The sequence below is a fragment of the Atractosteus spatula genome, chromosome 20, assembly GCF_055471065.1.
Source record: "Atractosteus spatula isolate fAtrSpa1 chromosome 20, fAtrSpa1.hap1, whole genome shotgun sequence".
Taxonomy (NCBI): domain Eukaryota; kingdom Metazoa; phylum Chordata; class Actinopteri; order Semionotiformes; family Lepisosteidae; genus Atractosteus; species Atractosteus spatula.
Window position 1 is genome coordinate 15,513,791 of NC_142725.1, and position 25,280 is coordinate 15,539,070.

The following is a 25,280-nucleotide window of genomic DNA, read 5'->3' on the forward strand; positions in this document are numbered from 1 at the left end:
TGGCAGTGTAACATAGCCTTTGCCTTCCCTGACTGGGGCTCGTCCCGGAACGCGCCTCATTCTTGAGCTGTGCGTGTGAGTGTCGGTATTCTGCGTACGGCGGAGCGCAGCGGTCGGCAGGATGCTGGAGTCTGGGTTAGGACGGGACGCTGGTTGCGTACGCAACGCGAACGGCGCCCCCGGTATCGGCTGGCGGCCTAGAGCGCGAAGCTCTGGGGGCCCCGGATTGCGTAAAGACGTCTCAGAATTGCGTCGGCCCGGAGCATGCGTTGTTGTCACCGGCTGCCTTCGGAGTATCGCCAGTTCCGTGCGAAGGAAAAAGGCGGATGATATAATTGCAATGGAGACAGTTTGAAAGTAGGAGCGATATACTGTGTTGCCGATGGAGAGGCTTTGATCCAGAGCTATTGCAGTGCTCGAACAACACTGTAGCACAAAAAAAAAAACAGGTAACGCCAACTTACAAGATCGGTCTACAGTGTAGATATCCATTTTTTTCTTCGTTGCTTCATGTGTTAATACCGACAATGGCACAGTACAGTACAATATCAAGGCTGATAGCTGTTCAGATTGTCCTATGAAGTGCAGAGAAACCGAGAGCAAATTGTTAAACAGGGATTTAGGGTTACTGTGACAATAGCTTACCATATCTTCGAAACGCGTTAAAAAAATGCTAAGAAAGTTTCGCAACGCAAAGTCTGATTTCGATACAAGGGCTCAATGATTTGCCTGCTCCTGTGTGTGAGGTGAGGAGTTAAGTCTAGTACTCTTACAAGGTAGCATTGACGTGTAACTTATAGGACTGGATGTTTACAGTCTCCGAAACGAAAGAAATCTCTTTCTTCGTTGCAGTAGTATTATCGCTTTGGGTGGTTTTATTTTTATTCAATATAAAGGTAAGGTTTTAGTTTCTTTTGTGAATGTTCTGGGCCTTAACATTAGAATATATTGTAAGTCCTTCTGATAAATGTGCAAAATGTTTTTGAATATTTTATAAAGATGCTGACATCTTAATTTTCCTTTGTCGTGTGTCGTTCAAAGTCACATTGACTCGTTTTGACTACTTACTAATTTGTCTGAAGCTTTATCCAAACTACTTACATTTGCACACATTTGTATAGCTGGTTATTTTCCTGGAGCAGTTGCGGTGCCTCGCCTTGGATTAAATTTACAGCCTTACAGTAAGGAGTTCGGCACCCTGTGCCCTGTGTTAATTGTTTTCTTAAGTCAAGGCAGCAAATCACTTTGACAGTCGTCTTCCCCTTGATAGGAGCAGTCTGCTCCATTAAGCTGAGTGGGTTTTTGAAGCTCTGTGTGGCATGAGCTCCTTAATGCTCATTTGATAGGAAGGAAGCCTCAGATAGCAATGACAACTCAAGTATTCTTAGCTTTGAGTTTATTCTGAATTCCCCGCTGAACTGTAGAACTGTAGAAATGAGAAGCCCAGTTCAATGTTGTCCTTGGACTGGGCAGACTTTTATCTTTGGAGAATTGTGCTGTGTCATAGTCTGAAAAATGTACAGCCCCTCAGGGGCAGCAGTGATGAGCCAGTGTTTGTACAGTTTAGTGGACTGTAATGTCTAGGTGGTTGGAGTTGAGGAATTTTTTTCTTCTCCTTGAACGAGCAGTAATTGGCATTTGTGATTTTTCAGTGCTGGTCATGGGTTTCATTAGAAACGCAAAAATGTGTTTAATTTTTAGCTTCTGACATTTCTGTCCGTCTGACTTCAAGTTCAAAGCTCATTTCACTGTTACCCTGAGCCAAATGCACATGCTTTGTGTCTGCTGCACAGGAATAGCCTTGAAAGGTGGGGATAGTTTTATGGTTTACATGCCGTTCTGTCTGTGTTATTAATTTCCTAAACGTGCAAAGAGCAAGCTGTATAATGATCCTAGCTGCCTCAGGACTGCTAAAGAAGATTAAAACAATAATGGAAAGGATCATTGCAGTGCCTAGACCTTTTATCTGTATTAATTGCCAGTGTGTATTATCACAAATAAGCACTGGAGTTAAAACACTACACTGGAATTAATGAACCAAAAAATGTAACTTTGTTCACAAGGAATGTTGTTACATCTTGGGTGTGGCTCTCATCCTAAAATATGCTGTGTATATATATAAAAATATATACCCACCTGAACTATATATATAAAACTGCCATATACAGATCTAAATACCTAGGTCTACAGTGTATGCCACTAAAAAGTCTTTAAATCATATCAGTCACCCCTATAAAGGTCAGTTTTTTTATTCTTAAATAATCTGGATGAATTTGCAAGAGGTTTTGTTTGTCTCATGGGCAGTGAGGTATTATAACAGGGAGAGGAGACTGTGCCAACATCACTTTCTGTAGGTTTGCTTATTTTCAGTGCTGACCTGAGCTGCTGTACTAAACCTCAAGTTCAGATCTTTCACTTGTTATTTGTGCTAATTATGTAACATTAGAAAGCATTCCATTCTCAATCAAAATAAGAATGTAAACACTGAACTCGCTCAGCCCACAGTCTGACACATAGGGCAGCTCAAGTCCAAGTCCGTATGCTTCTTACAGTTTTGTATGACCAAGAAAAAAATCTAAAGGTTTAAAGCATCTATGAACATTCAAAAAGGCTGCATTTTAAATTACAGCCTGCTTTCTTGGTGACATTAAAAATCAATTCAAATTATAATAGAACTATACAGGTCAGTTTCAATTGTTGTCTTTTTTGACTATCTATCTTTTCCATCCTACATTCATACAGAGATGTTTTTCCTTGATCACGTTTGATATAATACCAAGGAGACAAAGACTTCTGCCTGCAGTGTAGAGTAGGTCTCTTTTGTGTTTGTGAGAAAGTGAATTTCGTGAGTCACATGATAATGAGAAGAAGGACAATGGCAGTTCTTGGACTGTTAAGCCAGTTTTTATAAAATATTTTCTTTTTCATTTAATTATTGTTGTAGTGACTACTGTTATCGGGAGTACCACAAATTCTTCGGGCAAGTGTTCAGTCCATTTGAACCCTGTGAGATGTAAGAAAAGCTAACTTTGCTGTCACAAAACACATACCAGTGTGAGAATGGTGGAAAGTGTATGTATAGATAATAAATTCTTGTAAGAATTTGCCATTAGAATGAAGCATCTACAAGGAATGTGAGGTTTATGAGCTAGATAGTGGCCAGGGCTTTCGGCAAAGTTGCAGGACCACATTGCTCTCTGCAGATTTTGGCTTGCTGGAGGATTTTTGACATGACAGTTGTCATATGTTTGAGCATGGCTTACGGTCATTTTCGTGAAGTTAAAATATCACGTAGTCCTAAACAGAGTGGAGCTTTTGAGCAGTTTTTAATTTCTTGGGGTTGACGGAGAGTTCAAACTCATGTTCTCAGATCAATGTGACAGGTACAGTACTTTGTAAACTGTCCCTTTGAGCTGTGACTTGGCAAAGAAATAAATTGCATTTCTGAAACACCCCAGGTGGGTTTTTCAGGCAGACGACAGCCAGTAAAATGTCACATTTCAGGTTGTGTTGGTGTGGAGTGAGGCTTAAAGCGAATGAGATGATAAATGTCTTGTCACATGCTTCCCCTGCCTTGTGGGGAAGCTCTGTGAAACCCTCCCCTGCAGTGCTGTAGGGCTTCTTTGTTTTCAATGTTCATTTTGAACCTTTTTGAACTTTTCTTTAGTAAGTTCCAATTCCCAGTTAAAAGCATTCAAGCTCTGCTGATTCCGAAACCAGGTGAGCCTCTCTGTACTGAACATCTCGACTGCTGTTTTTCTTTCTCGGGTCCTCTGAAGCAAAGTTTCCAAATGACGCTGACAAACTACCCTGGGACCCATCTACCTCGCATTTCAGTCCTGTTGTTTTCCAGTTTCAGCCTGACTGAATGTGTTTTGTAGGTGGTATAGTTATTGTCGGTGGTTATGCAACACATCTAGACAAGTACTCTTTTTGACAGGTTGTAGATGTATGTACGTAATTGTGTAATCACAGTTATGACGGTTATAATGTTTATAAATGATAATAATTTTAAACAATCGTTCTCAATTCAGAGTGACAGTGAATGCTTTTCTCTAAGTTAGGATCCACTGGAGACTTGGTGAAACTATTGGAAGGGAGGAAGGCAGCTGGAAAATTAATTGGAAATCAAGAGCTCTAACTACTTACTCCCTTGTAAAGAGTAGAAATGATTTCTAAACCCAGACTCCTCTTGCTGGGAATCGGGGCACATCAGTGTATGTCAATTCAGCTCAAGAGTAACTCCTGGTGTCCTCAGTGGGAGGGCAGAGGCTCAGCTTGTCTCTGCCTCAGAGGTTTCCACCAGTGCAAGCTAGGTTCCTCTGCTCATGTCCTTTGAAAAAGAGTGCCATGAAGTGGCTCATCGCTAGTGCAGAGTAAAGAGGTGGGATCCCCAGCTCTCTCGCTCGTGAACATTTAGCGTACCCAAATAAACCTGTCCTGGGTGTTTTATTGTGGGACGTGGAAGGAATCCACAATTCCCTAAGAATACCCGTGGAGTCTCAGGAGGAACATGCGAGCTCCATGCAGACAGGTACCAAGACAGGCGCCCAACTCTGGATCTTGGTGCTGCGAGGCAGCAGTTCTAAACACTGAGTTGCCGTTTCCCCTCCTGAGAGCTCCCACGAAGCCACTTCAAATCTGCTATTAATCTGATATATCAATTTTCTCTAATACGTTTAGTTCCAGCATGAGATCCATAAGGCATAAAAGAGCATTCGCTTGCCCCTCCATCAGAAGTCAGCGATTTCATCGTTCGTGCCTCCTCGGGGACTAAGCTTGGCAGACATGTTGCTCACCAGCATGGCTGCCCCACTCAATCGCTGCACGTTGGGGGTGGTATCCGCAGTCTTGATCCGCAGCTTCTGTCCCGTTTCTCCCGGAAGGTTGTGCGCTAAGAGCCGTGTGAGGGAATGGACACTGACAAAGAAGTGGCGGCGTCGCGGAGAGGCACGGGGCCCGGCCTGGAGCCGGCGGGCTACTGCTGCGCGGCCTGCGATGGCGGGGAGCAGCCCGGCCGCGGAAACCCCATCCGGGGGAGGCCCAAAGCTCGCAGCCTGTCCGCCTCGCCCGCCCTGGGCAGCTCCTCGGACTTCAGGTGAGGCCGCCTCCCCCCGCCTCCCACGGGTGCTCCCTCCCCGGCAGGCTCCGCTCCCTCTTCGTGCCAGATCGGTCTGTTATTTCCTCATTGTATGTGCGAGTTGTGTAAGAGTCGCGCTGGGTGGCAATCCTGCTGTTTCCCGCGAGAAGCAGCTCCCAGTAACGCTCCTCTCAGAGGTGATGGACTGCGACTGGGAGTGCAGTGGGGAAGCCCAGCATGCCAACCGACGAGAGGTCTGTCGGTGAAGACCTCCGCCGAGAGGCCGTGTAGCGTGAATCGTGCCGACAGAGCTGACACCGACTTCACAACGTGTCGCAGTTCCTGTGCTTCACACGAACAAGACATGTGGCACGCACTCACATTGCCAGATACCCCCGATTTATTAATCGTAACATAAGAAAGGCTACAAGGGAAGGGAGGCCTGTCATGGTCCTTTGGTTCTGTTTGTAGTCACGTATCCAGTACCGATGATACCAGGCCACCCCCCCACCCCCCTCGCCTCTGAAGGGGGCTCCCCCACATGTCTCTGTCTCTGGGTGTGTGGAGACACTCAATGCGAACCGTAACCTGGAGAGAACGTGCCAGCTCAGTGAGACAGGATGGAATTGAACCCTGAGCCTATGAGGCAGTCGCGCAAAGCCCATGCCACTTACGACAGGCAAAGACCATCTTGTAATTAACTAGCAGGGGTGAATGCTCTCACACTTTCTGAAAGGCCTGTTTCCCTGTTTTATGTTTAAGGAACTGAAAAACCACAGTGAATGTGGATAACCTATTGCAGTTACGCTTACTGGTATTTCAGTGATTTCAGCACCACATACACTGGAGAGATGTTGAAAGGAAAAGCCAGGATGAGCTTTTGAGGGGGTCTGGCGGCAGCGTTTGAGCATTTGAGGGGGTCTGGCGGCAGCGTAGGAACATTCTTTTCCAGTGGGGACAGCTGCAGAGCGCATGGCTGCAGTAACAGGGAGGGCTAACTCTTCTCCTGGACTGCTGGGGACTCGCAGGCAAGTACAGCATTGCGACACTGACTGCACGCAGTTGCGGATGAACTTAAGCCTAACTAATCAGTGCCTCGGGGGGCTCAACGATGTGAAATATTCTTTACCTCTTAAAACCTCAAGGGTTGTGTTAAGGTTAGTAAATGTAATGTATTTGAAAAATGCACCCCACTCCACCCTTTTTGCTAAAAAACAATGCTTATGAATTAACTGCAAAGGAGTTTGATTTTTTTCCCCATTTTGACTAAACAGTGTTTGAAGGCAGTAGTAATCATTTTAGCATGAAAATTATTTTTCATACAGCACAAATGTATAGGTTGCATATCCACAGTTATGTGAAATCCCTAGGTTACCCACGCTTTGCTCAGAATGTGAAAGTAATGAATAAGTTTGGCTTAAAAAAATCAATGTGAGCATTTTACTGTGGTACTTAGAGAGCAAGACTAACTATACTATGTCCTGCTGGTAGCACAGCTATAGTGCCACCTTGCAGTCACAAACGTGAAACCAGATGTGTTTAGTAAGGCTGAACTGCAGCCTTTATATCGGAGCATGTCGGTAAATAAGCATTTCATTGCATTTGTGCATATGACAAATAAACTGACATTTATTATATGCATTAACACGGTGATAATACACTTAATAAATCAGTGAATTTCTCCACGTATTGCTTATTTTCTAGTATTGCTAGCATTGTCTGGTGTCTGTGTGTCCCAAGTAGGATGTAAGGGTACTGCATTGTAATCTTAACACCTTTGAGAAGAGAGCATTTTCCCTTCCAGCATTGGCAATCCAGTGTCGCTCTTTTTTTATCCTATTTCTATTCTTTCTGTGTAAATCATGGACATGATGTGAGCTGGGGAGATTTAGAAAGGAAAATGGTTGCAGACCTTTTTGGTTGCAAGTTGTAATTCCGTTGGCTGTTCCCAGTAGCCTTATTACCTTGTATTATTGTTCGAAACTGTTAATCTGAAAACAAGTCTGGAACAGATGGTGAACTATTAGAGCCAGGCTGCTAATAGGATTTGCAAAGCCTTATCACATGACCCCAATAAAAGAGCCACTTGAGGGATACAGTATAGGTACAGAGAGAGCTAGCTTTAGCAGTGAGTTGGTATCCCTGGAAGTAACGAATACTGCTTGTAGATTTGCAGTAAGGTATAGAATAGGGAATTTCTGCTGTTTACGTCAGGAGGGATCTTACTTTGGAGAGATTTTAATTTGCCCTTAAATGAGAGGTGACATTTCTGGGGCTTTGCTAAATACAAACCGTTTTGAATTCAAATGGGTGTGTTGTAAAACCGACAGAGAAAAGAGCCTTTCAAGCGCACTTTATTACCATATTTCCGACACTTGCTATGCTGTTTTGTAAATGAAGCCGGAGGCGGTTAGTTGTTTGTTGTCGGTCTGCACCTGGCTCTTCACTGCCACCTGCACTCTGAAAGTGCGCTGTGCAGCAGACGGGCCCTCTGTGGTCAGAAAACGATGGTAATCCTCTTACAAGAGAAGTGCTTTGAATTGATTGCCTTTAAAGCCATGATATGAGATAGCATTAAAAACCTATGATTTAATTACCTTAATGTAGTCCTTCTTGGATGGAGTTATAATTGCAGTCTGCATTAAAGGAGCTGTTGAAACAAAACAGAAAGACCCAGAGAGCTCTAGCCCAACAACTCCAAATACTCTTAAAACATGCCAGGGTATGTGTGGTTGGAAATGTGCCTCTGAGTTGCAGCATTTGAAAAAGTGTATGTATGACATCACTTTCAAAAGTGCTGCAGAATTCCTGTACCATGATAGATTATTGCAAAAGTGTTCTCTTTGTTTGATTTTTGGACCACAAAACAATATAAGAAAGATTACACAGAGGAGGAGTTTGTGCCTCTCTTTTTACAATTAAAGTCTTCAATTTCAAGGTGGTGAAGGCTTTGATTTTCCTTTTTCTTTTCCCTCACATCTGTGAATTAACCTGTAATCACACCATTATGGTCTGTTCTCTGCGGCTTCGCACAGTGGGTGCAATCTCAGAGTTTTTATTTCGCAAACAGCTGGAGGCAAAGCTCACTGTCCCCCGATAACTGCACTGTCCGCTGCCTGGATGAGGAAGTGTTCATTTCAACCTGGCTGAGGTTGTGCAGCAGTCAGCGGAGATGCAGATTGCGCCATCAGGCCTTCAGTGCAGATTGAAGTGAAATCAGCCCCATGTTAAATACTAAGGGGGGTTTTGTTGAAGCAACATTTGGAGATTGTTCATTCTAAAAGCTGCAGTAGGATTGAGTGAGCTTGCCAGTTGTTCTTTGACTCTTGCACGTGTGTTAGAAGCAAAGCCACAGAAGTGTAAGAGAACAGTGAGACTCGACTGCCCTGTGCATATATTCTGCACAGCCTGCATTCTGAACCACAGAGTAGCAGTTTTCAATGTGCATATTCTGCTTGCCTGGGGAGGCCAGCCTGTTTGTAAAACTGACCTTGGCTCCCGTTAGTGGTTTAAGAAAGCAGTGTTTTACATGTAACGAAACATCGCAGTGGGTTTGTGTGGAACGGAATCTGTGGAATTAGGAATAGAATCTTGTGAGTCTTTCTCGAGGTGCATCATGTGCAACAAGGCATGAGCTTCTACATTTGCATGAGGTGCTTCATTTGTCAAGAGATTATTGTTTCTCTTTTTTTGTTCACAGGAGGACACGATCTCTGCATGGACCAAGTCCGGTGACCAAATTTGGACCAAAAGCCTGCATGCTGCAAAACCCTAAAACAGTGATGTGAGTAAGCAGTTTCCACCAATGCAGTTTCCTTTCAGCAGTTTTAGCTGGTCTCTGTCCTTCCCAGACTAGTGCATTTTGCTTTTTTTATACCGTACTTCAGAACTGTAAAGGATTGGGTGGGATCAGTCACCCAGGAGCTCTTGAGCGCTGAACTGGTGAGGGGCGTGTCTCCGGTCGGTGTGTTAAAGGTCGAATGGCTTGTAGGTGGGCAGTTTGGAGGAGTCTGTATGTACTTCCTCATTCTCCCCTGTGTGAGGTACTGTGGGTGAGGGGCATGCAGCGTGGGCATCGCTGCAGCGAGCCAAGATGTGAAAAACGCACAGCTGGCAGTTCCAAAATGGGCGGACATCTCAAAAACAAAATTGCCGGTTCTAAATTTAAAAGGAAAAAAAAGTTACACATGAATGCATAGTGTCTTGCATAGCTGAGAGTGCTTTCAGAATTACTCAGATGAGGTTTGTGAGGTGTTTTTCAAGGCTGTCAGTGAAAGCTTCAGTTGCAGCCTGTGGATCCTGCTTGAGGCATGTTTTTCCATCTTCATCTCGCACGGCTCTTCTAACCTGAGGCCAGAGAAAGTCTGCTAAGACATTAAGCTAAGACATAAGACATTAGCAGTAGTGCTACATGGCTCCTGAGCAGTTCTTGCTGCAGTTTGTTATGTTGCTGTTTTTAACCTTAGAACACTAATGAGAGTATTTCATCTTGCATAGCTTTCAAATTCGTATCCACTCCTACAGTGGAAGACGAAGGCCTGGAATAAAGCTGCATAAGCCCAGCTCGTGAAGACGCCTTGCTGTTTTGTCAGGGAATTTTTCCTTTTATGAAATAGAAATCTAAAAACAATGCGCAGCGTTTGGAATTTATGACTGGATAGAGTTGGGGTTTTGACCTAAAACAGGACTTAATCTGGAAACCACGGTTTAATACCTGTCGAATTAAAATTTAGCAAGCTTAAGTGTCAGTTTGTTTTTGCCAAATCTAGTTGAGTACAAAAGAAACGCAGAGCTTTCTTTTTCAAGAGCTGTCGACTTTTCATTTGCTGAAACCATTATACAAACATAATGATAACAGATTGCTCTTCAGTGCTCGGCTCACATTTCACTCCTTTGCTTGTCATACCCATGTGTCACAGACACAAGCCCGTGTGAAGGGCTGAAAACAGGTTGTGTAAGTAAGCACGCCGGGAGAGGTCAATGCTAAGACAGGAGACTAAGGCAACATGGAGTGTAAGACAGAGCTTGCTGGAGGGGTGGAGGGAATTCACACGAGCTTGTATGTTTGTGTGCGGGGAAAAAACTCTAGCTCTGTGACTTCTTCTTGCTAATTGTGATCATTTCCCTTCATTCAGAGGTGTGTGTCACTTTTAGCTTGGATAATCACTGGAAACATCAGACAGCTACAAAACAAAAATAAATAACTGTTACCCCTGGTGTGTGTGTTTCGGTTGAATTTCTGACAAGGTGTGTTCTTAAATAATAATTTTGTTGAATGTGTGCTTGAACAAATGACGTTTTCCATTTATTGAAGCTGAAGATCACTGTCAGAGGTGCGTGTGTTGCTGATAGGTCGTGCTGAAGATATGTGGAGCCTAATTTAATGATGGGACTTCTGGCCGACAGAATGGGACGCCTGCTTGTCGTCTGTGGTCCAGAGTGTTTTATCACAAAGAAAATTTGAGAATCATGCAATCATCTATATCTATAGGCACAGAGGATTCGGGGTAGCCTTATCAGATAAATTGCTGTCTTTGGTTAGAAAGAATATTCAACTAATGTATATATTTGTTTACCAATAAAAATAAATAAAGACTTTCGTTGTTTTATGGGACTTCAGTATAATTCATGTTTCAGTATAATTAATTGAAGTTAACGGACTTATGAACTACCCAGAAAACCCGTCTTACACTTCGTCTTTGGGCTTGCTGCTATTTCACCAGCTGTGTTTTTGCTTTATCTATCTTATGGCGCAACATCTACAACAGGCCATGCTTTCTTGATCTCTGTGATTTATGGGTTCCACCAAATGCCTTTTCAAATGATGGTACTTGTTTTCTGTCATTGAACAGTTATGAAACTCTGCCGGGATGAGTAGTCCATTTATTATTTATGTCCTTTTGATTGCAACCCCACCCTCAGAAACCTCTGCGATATCATTCCTGAAAACCAGGGTGTAAAAACAGAAAGATAGCCGTGTTGTCAGCAAGCTTTGTTTTATGGCATCTGTCAAAGACAGTGTTTAACCCGCTTGCCACTGCTTTTAAAATGCAAAAGAGCACAGCCTTTATAAACTTATTTAAATATTCACTTTTCTTTGGATAGGAGTGGAAGATTTGATTTGTTTATTATTATCAAGGTCTTATCAAAGGGTGACTGAAAATATTCCTGGAAATAACATGATTGAACTCTTCAGAAAGAAAACTTCTGCATTTTAAGAAACAAACGCTTGGACGTTCTGAGCCGTGTAGAAAAAAAGCAATGGTGAAAGACGGAAAAAAAAAACAGCAGAGGTTTCTTCACCATGATGTTTCAAAGCTCTAAGGAAGCAAAAGCAGAATTAGCAGGCTTGTGGGAAAGGCCCTTCCTTTCCTAATTTGTGTTTGAATTGCTGCAATAGAGGTGAGTAAGCAGAAGGGCTTGCTTTCTTACATCTTTTAAGCAACAATGAAAGATGTGTGCTCTTATCTCTAATAATAAGCTGATATCCAAAAAGCCCGTCACAAGCCATCAAGTCTCCTAACTCCACACCCGGTAGCCTGTTATTATGTTACAGACAGAAATTACAGCAGTGCATTGGAGGTGGGGGTTTGTGCTGGAGAATACAGACCCTCCAATGGGGTGCAAGCTGATCTCCAAAATCTGTTGTCCTGAGAGCACCCTCTGACATCCCCTCTCTCATGCTTACCAACTTTCTGCTGAATAATAGTAATAGATTGGGGGAGAAAAAAGCATTTTAATAAATAGAGTGCACTCTGTTTTTGCAAGGCTATTATGTGTATTACCTTAACATACTGAATACACATTTATATCTGGATATTCAAGATCCCTGCATACATTTTTTCAGCTTTTTTTTTTAAAGAACAAAACTACTCCTGGAAAACATGGGTGTTCTTGTTTAATGTAGATTTATTCCCCCCCCCCACTTATGAAAAAACTGGGGGGGTGAATTTCTTTTGTTCACAAAGTGAAAGGCTGGGAAAATCCATTTTCACTTCCTTGAGGCTCTGACGTAATCAGGCCAGCAGCCAATAGGGTGAATAGCCAGGCGGAGCTGTGATGTAATCGTAGCTGGAAGTTTGACTTGAGACTTGAGAGCTGGTTTCGTGACAGAATGAGCTGTAGGGATTTAGAGAGAGATCTGCCAGGTCAAAACAGAAATCAAAGAAAGGCAGTGAGCAGGTCACAACAGCTAACCACAAAGTAGTCTGGAATAGCAGTGACATGAGAGTTACGAGTTTTCTAAAATTATATATTTAGGGACCGTAGGTGTAACTTTTTGGGGCAATAAAGGTTTTTTGTTTTACGTAATTTTTCCAAGGAAATAAAGGAACAGATTAAGATATATTTTTGTGTCTTTTGCAAAGTGACAAAAATTGGTAATATGGAAAGCAAATACTTCGGTAACTCAGTGAGTAAAGAGGGCCGCCATCGTCTTTGACATTTCCTTGGGGGCGTGAGGTTGAGAGCAAACCAGCGAGGTGATCGTAAGGCTTTGCCAGCAGAAAAATTAATGACGTGGGTGCAGACGTTCGAGAAAAGTGCCTCTGCAGTCTTGATTTCTGCTGGAAGACGCTCCTCTCATGCAGAAGACCATGAAGATCACAGAGTTTGTCCAGCTGGATGTTGCCAAAAATGGCAACAGAGTGCAGAAATGGTGAGCTGGGGTTTTCACGTGCCCACTGGAGTGAACCACAGGTGGCACTTTCACTGTGCAGAAACAGTATGGTGCATGTTTTCTGAGTAAAAAAAAAAACTAAGATAGAATTGCTCCAGATTTGTTTCTGTACTGTATGGGTGAAGGTAGCTCTTCCATGCCTGATGGTCCACAGTAATATCAGTCTTTACAGTTCTACTTGACATTGTGATCTGTTGACTGCGGTAGCTCTGGGCAGCTCCTAAGACATCCGCAAAAATGAGCAGATACTTGAAGCAATTTGGTGGGCACTTGCACAGACGTAGCAGGCTGGAAGTAAGGAGCTGTGTGCGTATTTCTTTGACTTTAGGTTTATTTCACTCGGCTCGTAGAGTGGAATACTTTGTCAGAGCCGTTTCAACAGAAGCATGAAAAGTGTACATTAACGGTTAAAGTGCTTTGCATGTCAGACTGATTACCGCTGGAAGATCTGAAATTGGCTGCAGTAATCCATGCATGTCAAGATTGAAAAATAGGAAGTGTAGGTAGTCACGTAAGTTAAAGCGTGTCTTAGGTACTTCTCTAGATTCTGCAGTCAGTCACATTGAGATGTGTTGTTTTAATGTATTGTACATCAGATTTACCTTTTTCTCTAGGGGGTTATCGGAAAAAGGAAGCAACCTTGTTTTCATAACTTTCTGCTTCAGAGGAAGTATGTGAAACTTGAAGCTGCAATTGCACAGGCAGATTAGAAGAAGACCCAGTGCTACACACTGTAGTCTTCCAAATTGACTAGGTTTTGTCTTTTAATGCCTCTGGCTTTACAAGTGAGTTTGAAAGTCATAGTAACAGGAATGTCACTTACTGATTTAGACAGACCTTTGGACAGAATTCACAGGTCCTATTATCAGTTTTGATTGTATGCAGATGATTGTCTAAATCTTATCTGTGCCTTTTAATATTCAGGATTAAATAAAGATTATTTCTACTACTGTGTCCGATCAGCACTAAGCAGTGCATTGCAAATGGATTAAAACTCGGCATGCACGATGAGAATGTATTGAAGACTGTAGCATCATCTGGGAACTCTGCAAGGCTTACTCAACAGTGAAATTCAAACTAACACTTACTGAAATGTAAGAACGGTCACGATAGGCTTACGTATACCCGTTTATGTGCTGAAGATTGAAAACAAAGCTAAATAAATTATTTGTAATTAATTTCACTAAAAGAAAGGGTCTTTGCCATGTTGTGAGGGTGTTAAATGTATATGAATTACAGCATTTGAGCGCTTGAGAGTGAAGGTGGAAAGAAATCCCCCAAAATGACCTTTTCTGGTTTGTATTCACAAAGTGGTCACAGTTTAATAGCGTGTAATTTTGAATCTCTATGCTTCAGTTTGATGCATTTTGCTTTATAACTCGTGGACAAGGAGTTTTTTGTAAACCTATATTGGTATGATATCTTATTTTTGACACCACGTTTTCACATACAATAAACCCCGTTATTAACCTTGTTAATTATAAGGTCTGTGACAAACAGTACTGTCTGTGTAAGATATTCCTCCTGATCTGTTGCAAACCTCAGTAATAAACTCTTAATTTGATGCTTCAGAATGCCAAGATTAAAGGGAGACAAAAATAATATCCTTATGTAATCCTGACTTTTTTCATACTGTAAAGCACAGCAGATTCTTACATGTCCAACTTGGAAGGTCTTGGTTTTATGTAATGTGTCTATACATCTAATGTCGCTCCTTGGCATTGCAAATTAGAAAATCAGAATGTGCACCATAAAAAATTCCAAAGGTTTAGCTCATATGACGAAGTACTACTTTTGTGAAACGGGAATGCTGTGTGCTGGCATCTCTGTCTGAAAATACAATGCTGATCGTAGGAAAATTCACCATGCTAAGAAACCCTTTCCATTCAAGCGTGCTGTCATAGTTAACTAAGGCACGGTATGAAAGGTCCAGAGCAGGTGGCATATTCTATATCTTAACACGATAAATGCTAAACTGTAGATGACTGTGGTGTATTCTACCTAATTCTGAAATCGCGGAATAATTTCTGTGATGTCATTTGTAAATACAGTAGTTATAGTTTCCTTTTTTCCATTCTGTGTTGCAGATCGTCATCGTCTCATTTTATTGAAGACGATAAAATATTTGCAAATGCAAAAGTTAAGTTTTTGATGGCTGTGCATCGACCACGTAAGGTGTGATTTGAATAAACGGAGCGAGTGTTATGCAATTCAGATTTCCAAGAGTTCCCTGTCCTCTTTTTTTTGTTTGATGTTGCTAATACCTGCCTGGGTAATGCAGACTCTTAATTTCAAATCCCGTAAGCAGTGCCAGCTCAGCAGCCTGACCTGTGCAAATTCCATTCCCAGCAGGCTGATCGGTGCAAGGCTGAGAAGCTCTTCTGGAGTGTCTGGATAGTTGCTGTGAGAAGCTTCAATACTCCGGACTGCCATTTTTTTTTTTTAATTGGAGTGGTTCATGTACTTATTGTACGTACGCACAACTGTCCTAAAGTGCAGTAGACCTTACCGTTTCAATCTCGCTGGTTTGGAAAGCGTGCTCCAGTTCCTGTAGTAGGACATAGCAGTGCTTCTTGTCTGTTCTACATCAGAAACTGCCACTAATTTATTTTCTAAATCTGTATTATTTGAACAGAATGTTTTTAATTGGTTTTGTGTGTTTTGATTTCAGGCACATTCAGGACCCAGCAAGCCAGCGGTTAACGTGGAACAAGCCTCCTAAAAGTGTCCTTGTCATTAAGAAGATTCGAGATGCCAGTTTGCTGCAGCCTTTCAAGGAGCTCTGCATATTTCTTACAGAGGTAAGGAAAGAGTCCCTTTTCCTCTTTCCTAAGAGAAGGCATTAACTGGCCTGACATTGCGTACAGTCTTTTTTTAAACTGAATGAAACCTCAACTGTGAAGTCATCATCTCGTCTAGCAGACGCTGCACTTGATCTGAAATGCCTTTCTTGTTTGGATTGGTGACTTTGCTGTTTGTTGCTGCCTCAGCTGCATGATTCCCCTGGTCTCCTTTAGGTGAAAGGCATGATTGTTTACGTGGAGAGGAAGGTACTAGAAGACCCGGCCATTGCAGGCGATGACAGTTTTGTTGCGGTGAAAAAGAAGTTCTGCACTTTCAGAGAAGGTGGGCAAGATCCGAAGAATGAAGAAATAACCCCGCTGTGTATACAGCCTGGCGACCTGGCCGAGACGCGCCTTATAATTTCCCCTCAGGGGGAGTTCAGAATGTAGTTACAGGCGTAGGACAGAGATAAGCATCTAGATTCAAACAGGAAACGTTCAAATTAAGAATACTGTATTTTTCACTTCCATCATTGAGGTCATAAACAACTTTTATAAGTGTTGCATGGAAATCTATAGAGCTATCAAGAAATTTCAAAACCCAATAGGATAACCATGCTGTTCTGCACCACCTCAGAAACTGTCTCCACTAAACCTTTCTTTAATTTATCTATTACAGCAAATCCACATCTACCTCGCTAAACACACTTGCACTCATTAAGTGATGTGTTGTGATAACCAGCTGGGTTTCAGTGTTGCGAGTTTGGCTTAGAAAATTCTTCACCTGTTTCAGACTACGATGATATTTCGGATCGGGTGGATTTTATCATTTGTCTGGGAGGAGATGGGACCTTGCTGTACGCTTCCTCGTTGTTCCAGGTAAATATTTCCTCATTTACGTTTGTTTGGATTGTTTTGTGTCACTACAGATCTGTCTGCGGATGTACTTTCCAAATTATTTGGTGTACAATTTTGGTAACCTTTTGGACGAAGTATCATTAACAGAAGGAATCAGCCTTCCTTCTACTCCCATTAAGGATTCCATAGTTACTGGGTAACCCATAACGCATGACTCAAATATTAGCACCACTCATCTGCATCTGCATGGGTATTCAGAAACAGGACAGGGGCGTTTGACATTTTGAATTGTCTGGAGCCAGTCCTATCCCATTCTTCCAACAGGACGTCTTCAGGTCAGGTTGTGATGTCAGGCCAGGGGTCAGGGATTGAACTGCACTGTCCATTGGTTCCAGGCTCCAGACTGGGATGTGGGAACTCCTTTGGCTAGAGAAGGCTTTGGAAGCCTGGTTCTTGCTCCTTAAGACAGCTATGCATTGATTGCCACTGAGGGTGTCTTTTTGCTTTGGAAGGGAGCTCCTTTTATTGTGTTGGCAGTACTCCTAATAAGAATGATCCTTGTTGAGGAAGACCAGCGCACAGTTTCATGTACAGAGCGTCTCTGTGGGCTCCAGGCGTGTGATCCTAGCAGCTGCGCTGATGCCGGTGTCTGTGTGCTTGTGTTGCAGGAGAGTGTCCCCCCCGTGATGGCCTTCCACCTGGGTTCCCTGGGCTTCCTGACGCCCTTCAACTTCGATTCTTACCAATCTCAGGTCACGCAGATCATTGAAGGTGAGGTGGTGGAAGAAACCTAAAGGCTTAAAAAAGTGGGATTTCGGAACGTTTTAATGGCAGTGATACCAAATTCAATTCCCTTCTTCATGTTTAGAATGTGGATGTAGAAGATCGGTCTTCTTCTTCACAATCTGAGCATGTCCGATCATCCTAAAGTGAAACATGAATGGTTTGGACTCATGCTGGGTCACGTTTTTATGGCTTTTCTATTTATAATTCATTTAACTTAAAATAACGAAGTATAGTTACTGGGGCTTGATTGTTGAACAACAATTGTTGAACATGATTGTTTCCCAGGAACTGCACATTGCAGCAAGCAATTGCATGTTCTGGTAGTTTCGCCAAAAGGGGGGCAGGTCGACAGATTCTAAAGCCGTGTTTTGTCTGCTTAGGCAATGCTGCCATTGTTCTGCGCAGCAGGCTGAAGGTCTGGGTTGTCAAGGAGCATGGGGAGAAGAGGACCTCGGTTCAGGCTGGGGTGGACACGAAAGGCCTCATCCTGACCAATGGAGACGTGGAGGCCACCAGGAGAGCCGTGCAATATCAGGTCAGTCGCAGCTCAAAGCGCTTCCTCTGCGGCACAGAAAAACAGTTCACACCTTCAGAAAGAGGCAGACGTCAAGCAAAAAGGTGACTTAGACGTGTGGGGGAACGAACAGAAATATATATGTTTACTGTTCTGGCTGGAGGCAAATTAACATTCTCAATAAGAAGGCTCAGGTCAGTGTGTTTGAGAGCTGATTCCCGATTTGTCAGGTATACAGATACAAGAAATCTTCAGAAATTAAAACAGTGACTTATGTTCTGAAGCATACAGCGGTGTGATGAAAGCCAGCTGTTTGATTTGCATTCCTATAGTGCATTTTCCCCACTTCAGAGTCAATAGTGAGCGCAGATTCAGTTGACAGAAGAGCATGGTGTAATTTCACTGTTGATCACAAGTGTCCAAGGACCTTAGACAGCTGATGAGGGGCACAAGAAAGACGGAAGCACAAAGAAAGTACATAAGCCACATTTCTGAATCAATGTTGAATTTCTAAATAAAAGATCAAATCAGAATTTGCTTTAAGGATAACAATCATCAATGATTCTGTTTTAAAGGCGTGCTTTGTTTTTTTAATGCTTGCTTTTATACTACAGCGATTACTAGAGCAAACATACAGTAATTCCACTCCTGGATGTACATTTATACTTGGGTGTGCTGGCATCCTTATTAATCGCTATTGTCCTCACTGGCCTCACTGCTAACATGATTCTGGTGCTGCAAAGTGCAGTGTCACTGTGAGTAAGGAGATCAGTGTCGTGTCCTGGCCTCAGCGCTGCATGATCCGGAGGGATGTGTCTTGTGTGAGCAGTGCTGCGCTGGGCCAGTTTCCCTCCCAGCTGGGACATGACACACAGAGAGAGATTTCATTTGTTAAGGCAGGGAATAACAACATAGCTAAGAAACCTCTGTGAATGTGAAAGCTTGTGTTTTGTTGCATGGCCACATGCCTTTTCTTCTCTTCAAAACCTGTTCCATGAGGCACCCTTTTCTGTGCATTGTTGTTTAGTTGTTTTATTTGTTCTGTTTTAAACTAAAATCCGAGCTGTACTAAATCACACATTTAACACTGTAACACTTTTTTTTTACAGTATCCTTACAGCATGTAAGATAATATATTGTTTGGGACTTAAACTTGAGTTAGTTCCTGTTGTGCTTTTTTTCTTTTGCTCCGAGTTGTTAAGATGTGATGAAAAACGAGGAGTGTGGATTGACAAGGAGTTTGTGTGTAGTGGGTAAGCCTTGTGTAGCCTGAAGTTGGAGAACCTGCCAGGCGGTGACTGAATTCCCTGCTGCCTCACACGGTTCCCCCGGGCTAAGTGTTGTCTCAACACCTCCTGTCTGGCCTTGTCCCGCCCAGGTACTGAATGAAGTGGTGGTGGACCGAGGACCCTCCTCCTACCTCTCCAACGTGGACCTGTTCCTGGACGGACACCTCATCACCACAGTGCAGGGAGATGGTGGGTTGTCCTCCACGTTTCCGAAGCACAGACTTATTTTTCCCGGCCTCTCTGAGTCCTTGTTGTTGTCCTGCTCGCTTCATTTGAAACCCCCTGTCTCATCGAGATCATTCCTGACTGCTTCTTTTGCTCAGAATCTCTGAACAGGCTTGGTTCAGAGGTACTGAACTCTTGTTTAACACTATCAGCTTTCAGTGCAGGTTGTGACCTCTAGCAAAATTAAAGAAACGGAAAAGAAACAAGATTTACAGTGTTCCTTAATAAAAATATGTCAACCATTCCCAAAAGGCAAATTAGAGCCTACTGACTTACCTATTGTTAGTTCCTGGAGTTTTACTGTAAATGTAATAAAATCATTTCCTTAAAAAGCAAACAGTGGTTTTTAGAATAGCCAAGACAATGCATTAAGGGATTTATGTATTGATACACAATCCCTAATCCAGAGAATGTCTATTTGAATGATATTAGTAAAATTATTTTGCAACTCTGAAATGTTTAAATTTCTTGTTCTGTATTCTTATCAATTTTATTCAATGCAGTTTGAAATCACATTTTTTAAGAAGTACAACCTTAAGCTGTCCTACATCCAGTAGCAAAGTATGAATTACCTGGTGTCACAGATTAATTTGCTTGTTAAAACACAAAGACATGCCCACTGGCACAGTATCGCTGGAATGCAGTTAGACATAAGAGACTATTAGAATTTTATGGTGTGTTTATAAAAAGAGTCGTAGTTATGTTTTTCACTTTTAAGCAGAATAAACATTGTTTTAAAACATGCAGAAAAGGAGTGCTCTGCAATCCAGAGTAGGCTTTGTAGTGTTACATTTTGACAAGGTGTCTTCTGATTGCCGCTTTGATTAAATGTCTTAATAACTGATTAAATGTCCTTTTATTTCATGTATGTCTAGTGTACACATAGGTAGGTTACTACCTATAGAGACAAAGAGACAGGAATAAAAAAAGAATCCTGCAGTGAATTTGCACTTTATATAAAAGCCTGTCGTTATCAAGTAAAGATCTGAATAGTCATCTTGAACTTTGATCACTGGCAGGGCTGCTGATATACAGTACAGTATTCACTGTGTTGGGAAAAGTACAGCATGGCAGGTGTAGGATACAGGACAGACAATCCATCGAATACGTGCAGCAGTGTAACTCACCCCACCAGCTCCTCCCAGCGTTTCCCAGTATTGATAGCATTACACAATTCTGTGTGGGTTAGCCACTTCTGTAATTTTAGAGTGTGACTTCCTGGCTGTTGTTTGGCTATCTGCATGCTACATGGCGTTCTAAAGTTTCATTTGGTTGTAATGTAACAAGTTCCTGTTAAGATAATCTTTCTATTAGACCACGGTTTTCTTTACTTAGAATCTGTGTGTATGGTAAAAAAAGAGGGTGATCAATACCCTTGGTGGAAAATGCACTTAAAGATATCTGATTAAGTCTTTAAGTAAACCTTACCTTTGAAAAGGAGAAACCTTGATGCTGAGATAACGTGGCTGTGAAACAAACCCGGCAACAGAGCTGCAGACACGAACGGCTTCGTATCTGCTAGCCTGACCTCGCGTGCGGCCAGAAGTGTGATGGGGCGTGCTGTCCCTGCCACGCGGTTTGGAAATCGGGGGGCAGTTGTGCCGTCCTGCGGCGGTGCGTTCGATTAATGCAGCCCTGCGCTGTCCTCTCCTCTGCCAGGCGTGATCGTCTCCACCCCCACCGGGAGCACGGCCTACGCCGTGGCGGCCGGAGCCTCCATGATCCACCCCAACGTGCCGGCCATCATGATCACGCCCATCTGCCCTCACTCCCTTTCCTTCCGGCCCATCGTGGTCCCGGCGGGAGTGGAGCTCAAGGTACGAGGTTACCAGCCGGTCCCGCGCGCGAGCCGTGTCCGTGGAAACGGTGGCCGTCTCCACCGGCCGCTGACGCACGAGGTGTCCATTCTCTGTGTGCTGCCAAGATTTGAGCGGTTTTTCTGTTTTTCGGTGTTCAGATCATGCTCTCCCCAGAGGCTCGAAACACCGCCTGGGTTTCCTTTGACGGGAGGAAACGTCAGGAAATCAGCCACGGAGACAGGTGGGTCCCCAGCCTTTCCCGTCAAGACGGCTTCAAAACTTGTTTTTGCTTCCGAAAAAGTGCCTGTGAAGGGACGTTGGCTCGAGTAGCACTGCCAACATGAGGGACTTGTAAGTCCACATCTTCCAATTAGATTCACGGCTTCCCTTAAAGCAGAACCGCCCAGGCTGCTTCCCCTGCACTCCACCGCATTGCTCAGATTTGATCTCAGATAATTGAAGGAGCTAATGAATAGAATTTACTTACTGTCTCAAAGTACTTTAACAAAGCATATTTAAGGGGCCACAAGTTGAGCCTGAACTGGCTGAAACCAAAAAACCTGAAGGAGACTGAGACTAGGAGTTGCTTGAACACGCTGTCGATGGTTACGTGCTGAATCACTAGGGGTTATCGAGGAACTTTCTTGGGCTTCAGATCACTACATTACGAGTCAAATTTTTAAAAAATGAATCTAAAGAGGCACGTTTGGGAAAAACAGTTCAGTTCTGAGGTGTATTTTGTGGTAAAAGACACTTTTGGATCAGTGATGGAACATACAATGGAACAGACAAAAAGTGACACGGTGTCATCCCTGCAGATCCTGGGGAAACTGTGTCACGTCTTCAGTGACACTGCAAAACTGGGAATGTGAGCAGAGATGCCAGGCAGTGCCAAGCAAAGCAGTATCTGGCTTATTTAAAACCAGAAGAAGGGTTTCTCAGTCCTCCGGGATTCAGCAGCAGACCAGAACAAGAGATATATGGGTCCCATGCACGTCACTCTCCAAAATTGGGTTTGGAAAATGGGAATTGGAAAAATGGATTTTCTATTTCAACAATTCCACTTGTTAGTACAGTAGCAAAGCAGTCTGGAGGCATGTTTCTCCCTTCTTTTTAAAAGAAAATAATCTGTGTAACAACTTGATGGTACGGGTCAGAAACTGTAATGTTTGACTGGCTTGTATTTTATTTGCATACCTATTAAATCCATTTTTTTTTCCTGTCTCTTGCGGTTTAGTATCACCATCACTACCTCCTGTTTCCCAGTTCCTTCCATCTGCTTCAGGGATCCTGTGAATGACTGGTTTGAGAGCCTTGCACAATGTTTACACTGGAATGTCAGGAAGAAACAGAACCATTTAATCTCAGAGGAGGAGGAGTTTTGAAGCGAGCACTTGTTAAACACGGAGGACTGTCTTGTACCAGAACCAGCAGAAAGTCACAGTAGAAAGGATCTTGGTTTTTTTAAGATCCTTTCGGATCACTTTTGCTGCTTGTGCACAGACTATAAATACATGGTCACATAATCTTGAAGTACTTTTAAAGTACAGATGAAGGAATAATTACTGCGTTTGTTTCTAAAAGCATTGTTTGAGGGTGACACATCTTAAAGACTGCTTAATTTTTACTGTATTTGTTGTCTGAGAACGGAATACTACATATTTAAGAATAGCTTGAGAATGAGAGAGACTTCCGGCAATAAAATAAAATATAGTGCCTTAAAAATATTTTTAATATACTGTACTTCCATCTGAAAATGTCACCATCACATTTGTATCTGTTTATATGGTGTTATTTTGCACATTCTGAAAAAAACTTCGCCTAATTAGTTATTTTTACAGAAATTCCTTGTAAACAAGACCCTTGGTTCACGGAGAAAGTATTTTTAAAAAGCCATGTATCAAGTTAGCACATGATGCATAGATTTTTGCAGCAGGTCGTTTAATTTTAAGATGTTTAATATGTCAAACCAAATGATAATATCTGGCGAAACAACCCAGTCACACACAAGGCAAACCTGAAAGTTAGAAACGTGATGAGGCAGCAGTTTAAATCTTTCCACATCTTACTGCAGAAATCAAAATGTTTATCCGCCACTCTGTATTTCTTAAACAAGGTTTACTGTACAATTCTAAATGACTAGAGGTCTGTTTCACACTTTGGGAGAACCCTGAGGCCTGAGTTTGGACTTTGCTAGCCTTTTAGATTAGTAAAATCTTGTATGTACCATTAAACTTTCTGGTACATGATTTTTTCAGTTCTGTAGAAGATGTATGCACTTTAAGGGCATACAGCCTAAATGGTAGTATTCATGTAATAAACGTATTCTTCACATTTTGTTTGTATACTTGTAGCTCATAATACACATATCTCTGACATAGGAGGGCAAAGAAAGCACTTGAGAATGACTAGTTGTGATGGTAGAGTTTCATATCTTAAGGTTTATTAATGTTGCAATAGAATGCTTTTTGTGATTTAGAAACACCTGCCGTAACCATAGCTAAACAATACTGTCCTCATAGTTTAGGTTTGCATAGTCTTTTGTAAAATTCGTCATTGGACAATGCAGATATCATTTAAGGACCATACAGACCTGCTAAATATTACCTTACTTTACTAATATATTTATTTAAATGAATACAATTAATGTTTCTTAGGTAAACTTAGAGTGTTGTAGTGCATATATTTTAAACAGAGTGGGGTGCAAGTTATTTAAGTAACCGTATGCAGATGCTGTTGATCATAAAATATTTTACAATTTGTATATATTGTATCATTAATGATTGGTAGATCTTATAGAAAATAGTTGAGTACCATATCTTTCATTTTTTATATAAAAATAAAATGAAAGATCTCTTGCAGCCATATTTTCTCACAAACAGCGACTAACTGAAGCTGGAGAAAGTATGAGTTACACCAGCACAGCAGTCTGTCACAACCACAGCAGAAGTCTTCTGACCTGCCGAATCTGAAAAGTCATTCCTTCTTTTTTGGTTTATCTGAAGTAGTGTCAGTTTAAGAGGATGTAATTGTAAGTGCTACAACTGTAAATTGTATTTTTTGTAACAAATTGAACTCCTTTTTTTCTGTGAAACATTCTTTTATATTAAAAAATCCAGATGAGCTTTAGTTAATTTAGTTGCTCAGTTTTCAGTTCCCTCCTCCACAGGTTACTTTGCATTTTGCATTTTGTCTTTACTCTCAAATTTCGGTATTATTTTTGTTGTTAAGAGGTGCCTGATCCATGTGTGTTAACTTTCTGAGGTGTGAGGAAAAAAGAGGCATTAAAACTGCCATAAATGGGTAATGGAGGAGTCTTGATTGTCTCCAATTTAGTTTTCTTCTAAATATCATGTATAAGTTATTAAAAATGGGATAAACAAATTCAGTCTGGCACTTGCAAGCCAGTAATTGTGTCAGAAGAAATGGAATGAATTGTCAAGATCATTTGATCATTTATGCTCAGGTCTTGGATTTTTTAACACTGTATTTAAGACTTCTGTACTCTTCTCAATCTCAAGCTGAAATTTTAACTTCAGTGAAGACGGTGAAGGCGACATTTCGCTTCCAGCCTGTTTCTGGACAACACAACAGATCTTGCTGCACTGCTTGTTTTTCTTCAGACTTCCAGGACAAATACCAGGGCTGCTGGGCTACTCAGATAACACCCTGAAATGTAAAAAAACAACTGCCCCAAAACTGACAGACCTCTTTAAAAGAGATGAAAAATGTACCTCTTTACACCTGTTGTCAGTGAATCTTGTTCTTTCATACTTCCACTACGAATTGACTGCCTGTGTTTTAATAGAAGACGCTGGACACTGCAGAGCAGAACTGTGTATTATTCATGGAGTCTGATTCAGTGTTTGTACTCCAGTGTGTGTCGTGGTTTGAATATTTTAGGACACTTGTCCGAGAAATTTGTCCCCCAAAAATGAGCCAAGAGAGTCAACAGGATTTCTTTTGTGTGTGTTGGGGGTGTTTTAGGATCTTGTCACAGTATGGAGCCTCTTAAATTTATTTGACTTTTCTAATTGTCATATCCTAGTAAATATTAGTACTGAAAATAGAATCTAATTTCTTTCAGAGCATTTTATTAAAAGAATGAGCAGAATTTGTATTTCTCGTTTTTCTTTAAAATGTAAATTTGTTGATGCTTTGGGTTGTGTCCATTTCTGTAGGGGTGAAAACTAAGGTTTTTGCTACTGTATGTGGTAGTAAATTGCACAACGGGCAAGCATTCATTCATGCCTGGCTCACAGAAGACA

The 25,280-nt window shown here is 42.0% G+C and overlaps 1 protein-coding gene across 4 annotated transcripts; it reads left to right on the forward strand.

Annotated features, from left to right (window-relative positions):
• The first annotated feature begins 301 nt into the window (after nucleotides 1-301).
• On the forward strand, nucleotides 302-25,124 carry nadka (NAD kinase a). 4 transcript variants are annotated; one of them, XM_088937871.1, is made up of 12 exons: nucleotides 302-449; nucleotides 4,887-5,098; nucleotides 8,781-8,864; nucleotides 15,430-15,559; nucleotides 15,776-15,884; nucleotides 16,335-16,420; nucleotides 17,068-17,170; nucleotides 17,566-17,720; nucleotides 19,078-19,177; nucleotides 20,873-21,030; nucleotides 21,171-21,253; nucleotides 22,250-25,124. In XM_088937871.1, the coding sequence occupies exons 2-12, from the start codon at nucleotides 4,914-4,916 to the stop codon at nucleotides 22,395-22,397; spliced, it is 1,341 nt and encodes a 446-aa protein (XP_088793997.1). In that variant the 5' UTR covers nucleotides 302-449; nucleotides 4,887-4,913; the 3' UTR covers nucleotides 22,398-25,124. The 4 variants fall into 4 exon arrangements, with proteins under 4 accessions (XP_088793997.1, XP_088793998.1, XP_088793999.1 ...); XM_088937872.1 differs by lacking the exon at nucleotides 302-449 and adding an exon at nucleotides 872-896; XM_088937873.1 differs by lacking the exon at nucleotides 302-449 and adding an exon at nucleotides 3,685-3,720.
• Nucleotides 25,125-25,280: the final 156 nt, after the last annotated feature.

Coding starts and splice junctions, on each gene's coding strand:
- nadka (XM_088937871.1), top strand. CDS start 4,914: ATGGACACTGACAAAGAAGTGGCGGCGTCGCGGAGAGGCACGGGGCCC. Junction 5,099..8,780: donor GGCAGCTCCTCGGACTTCAG/GTGAGGCCGCCT, acceptor TTTTGTTCACAG/GAGGACACGATCTCTGCATG. Junction 21,031..21,170: donor CGGCGGGAGTGGAGCTCAAG/GTACGAGGTTAC, acceptor TTCGGTGTTCAG/ATCATGCTCTCCCCAGAGGC.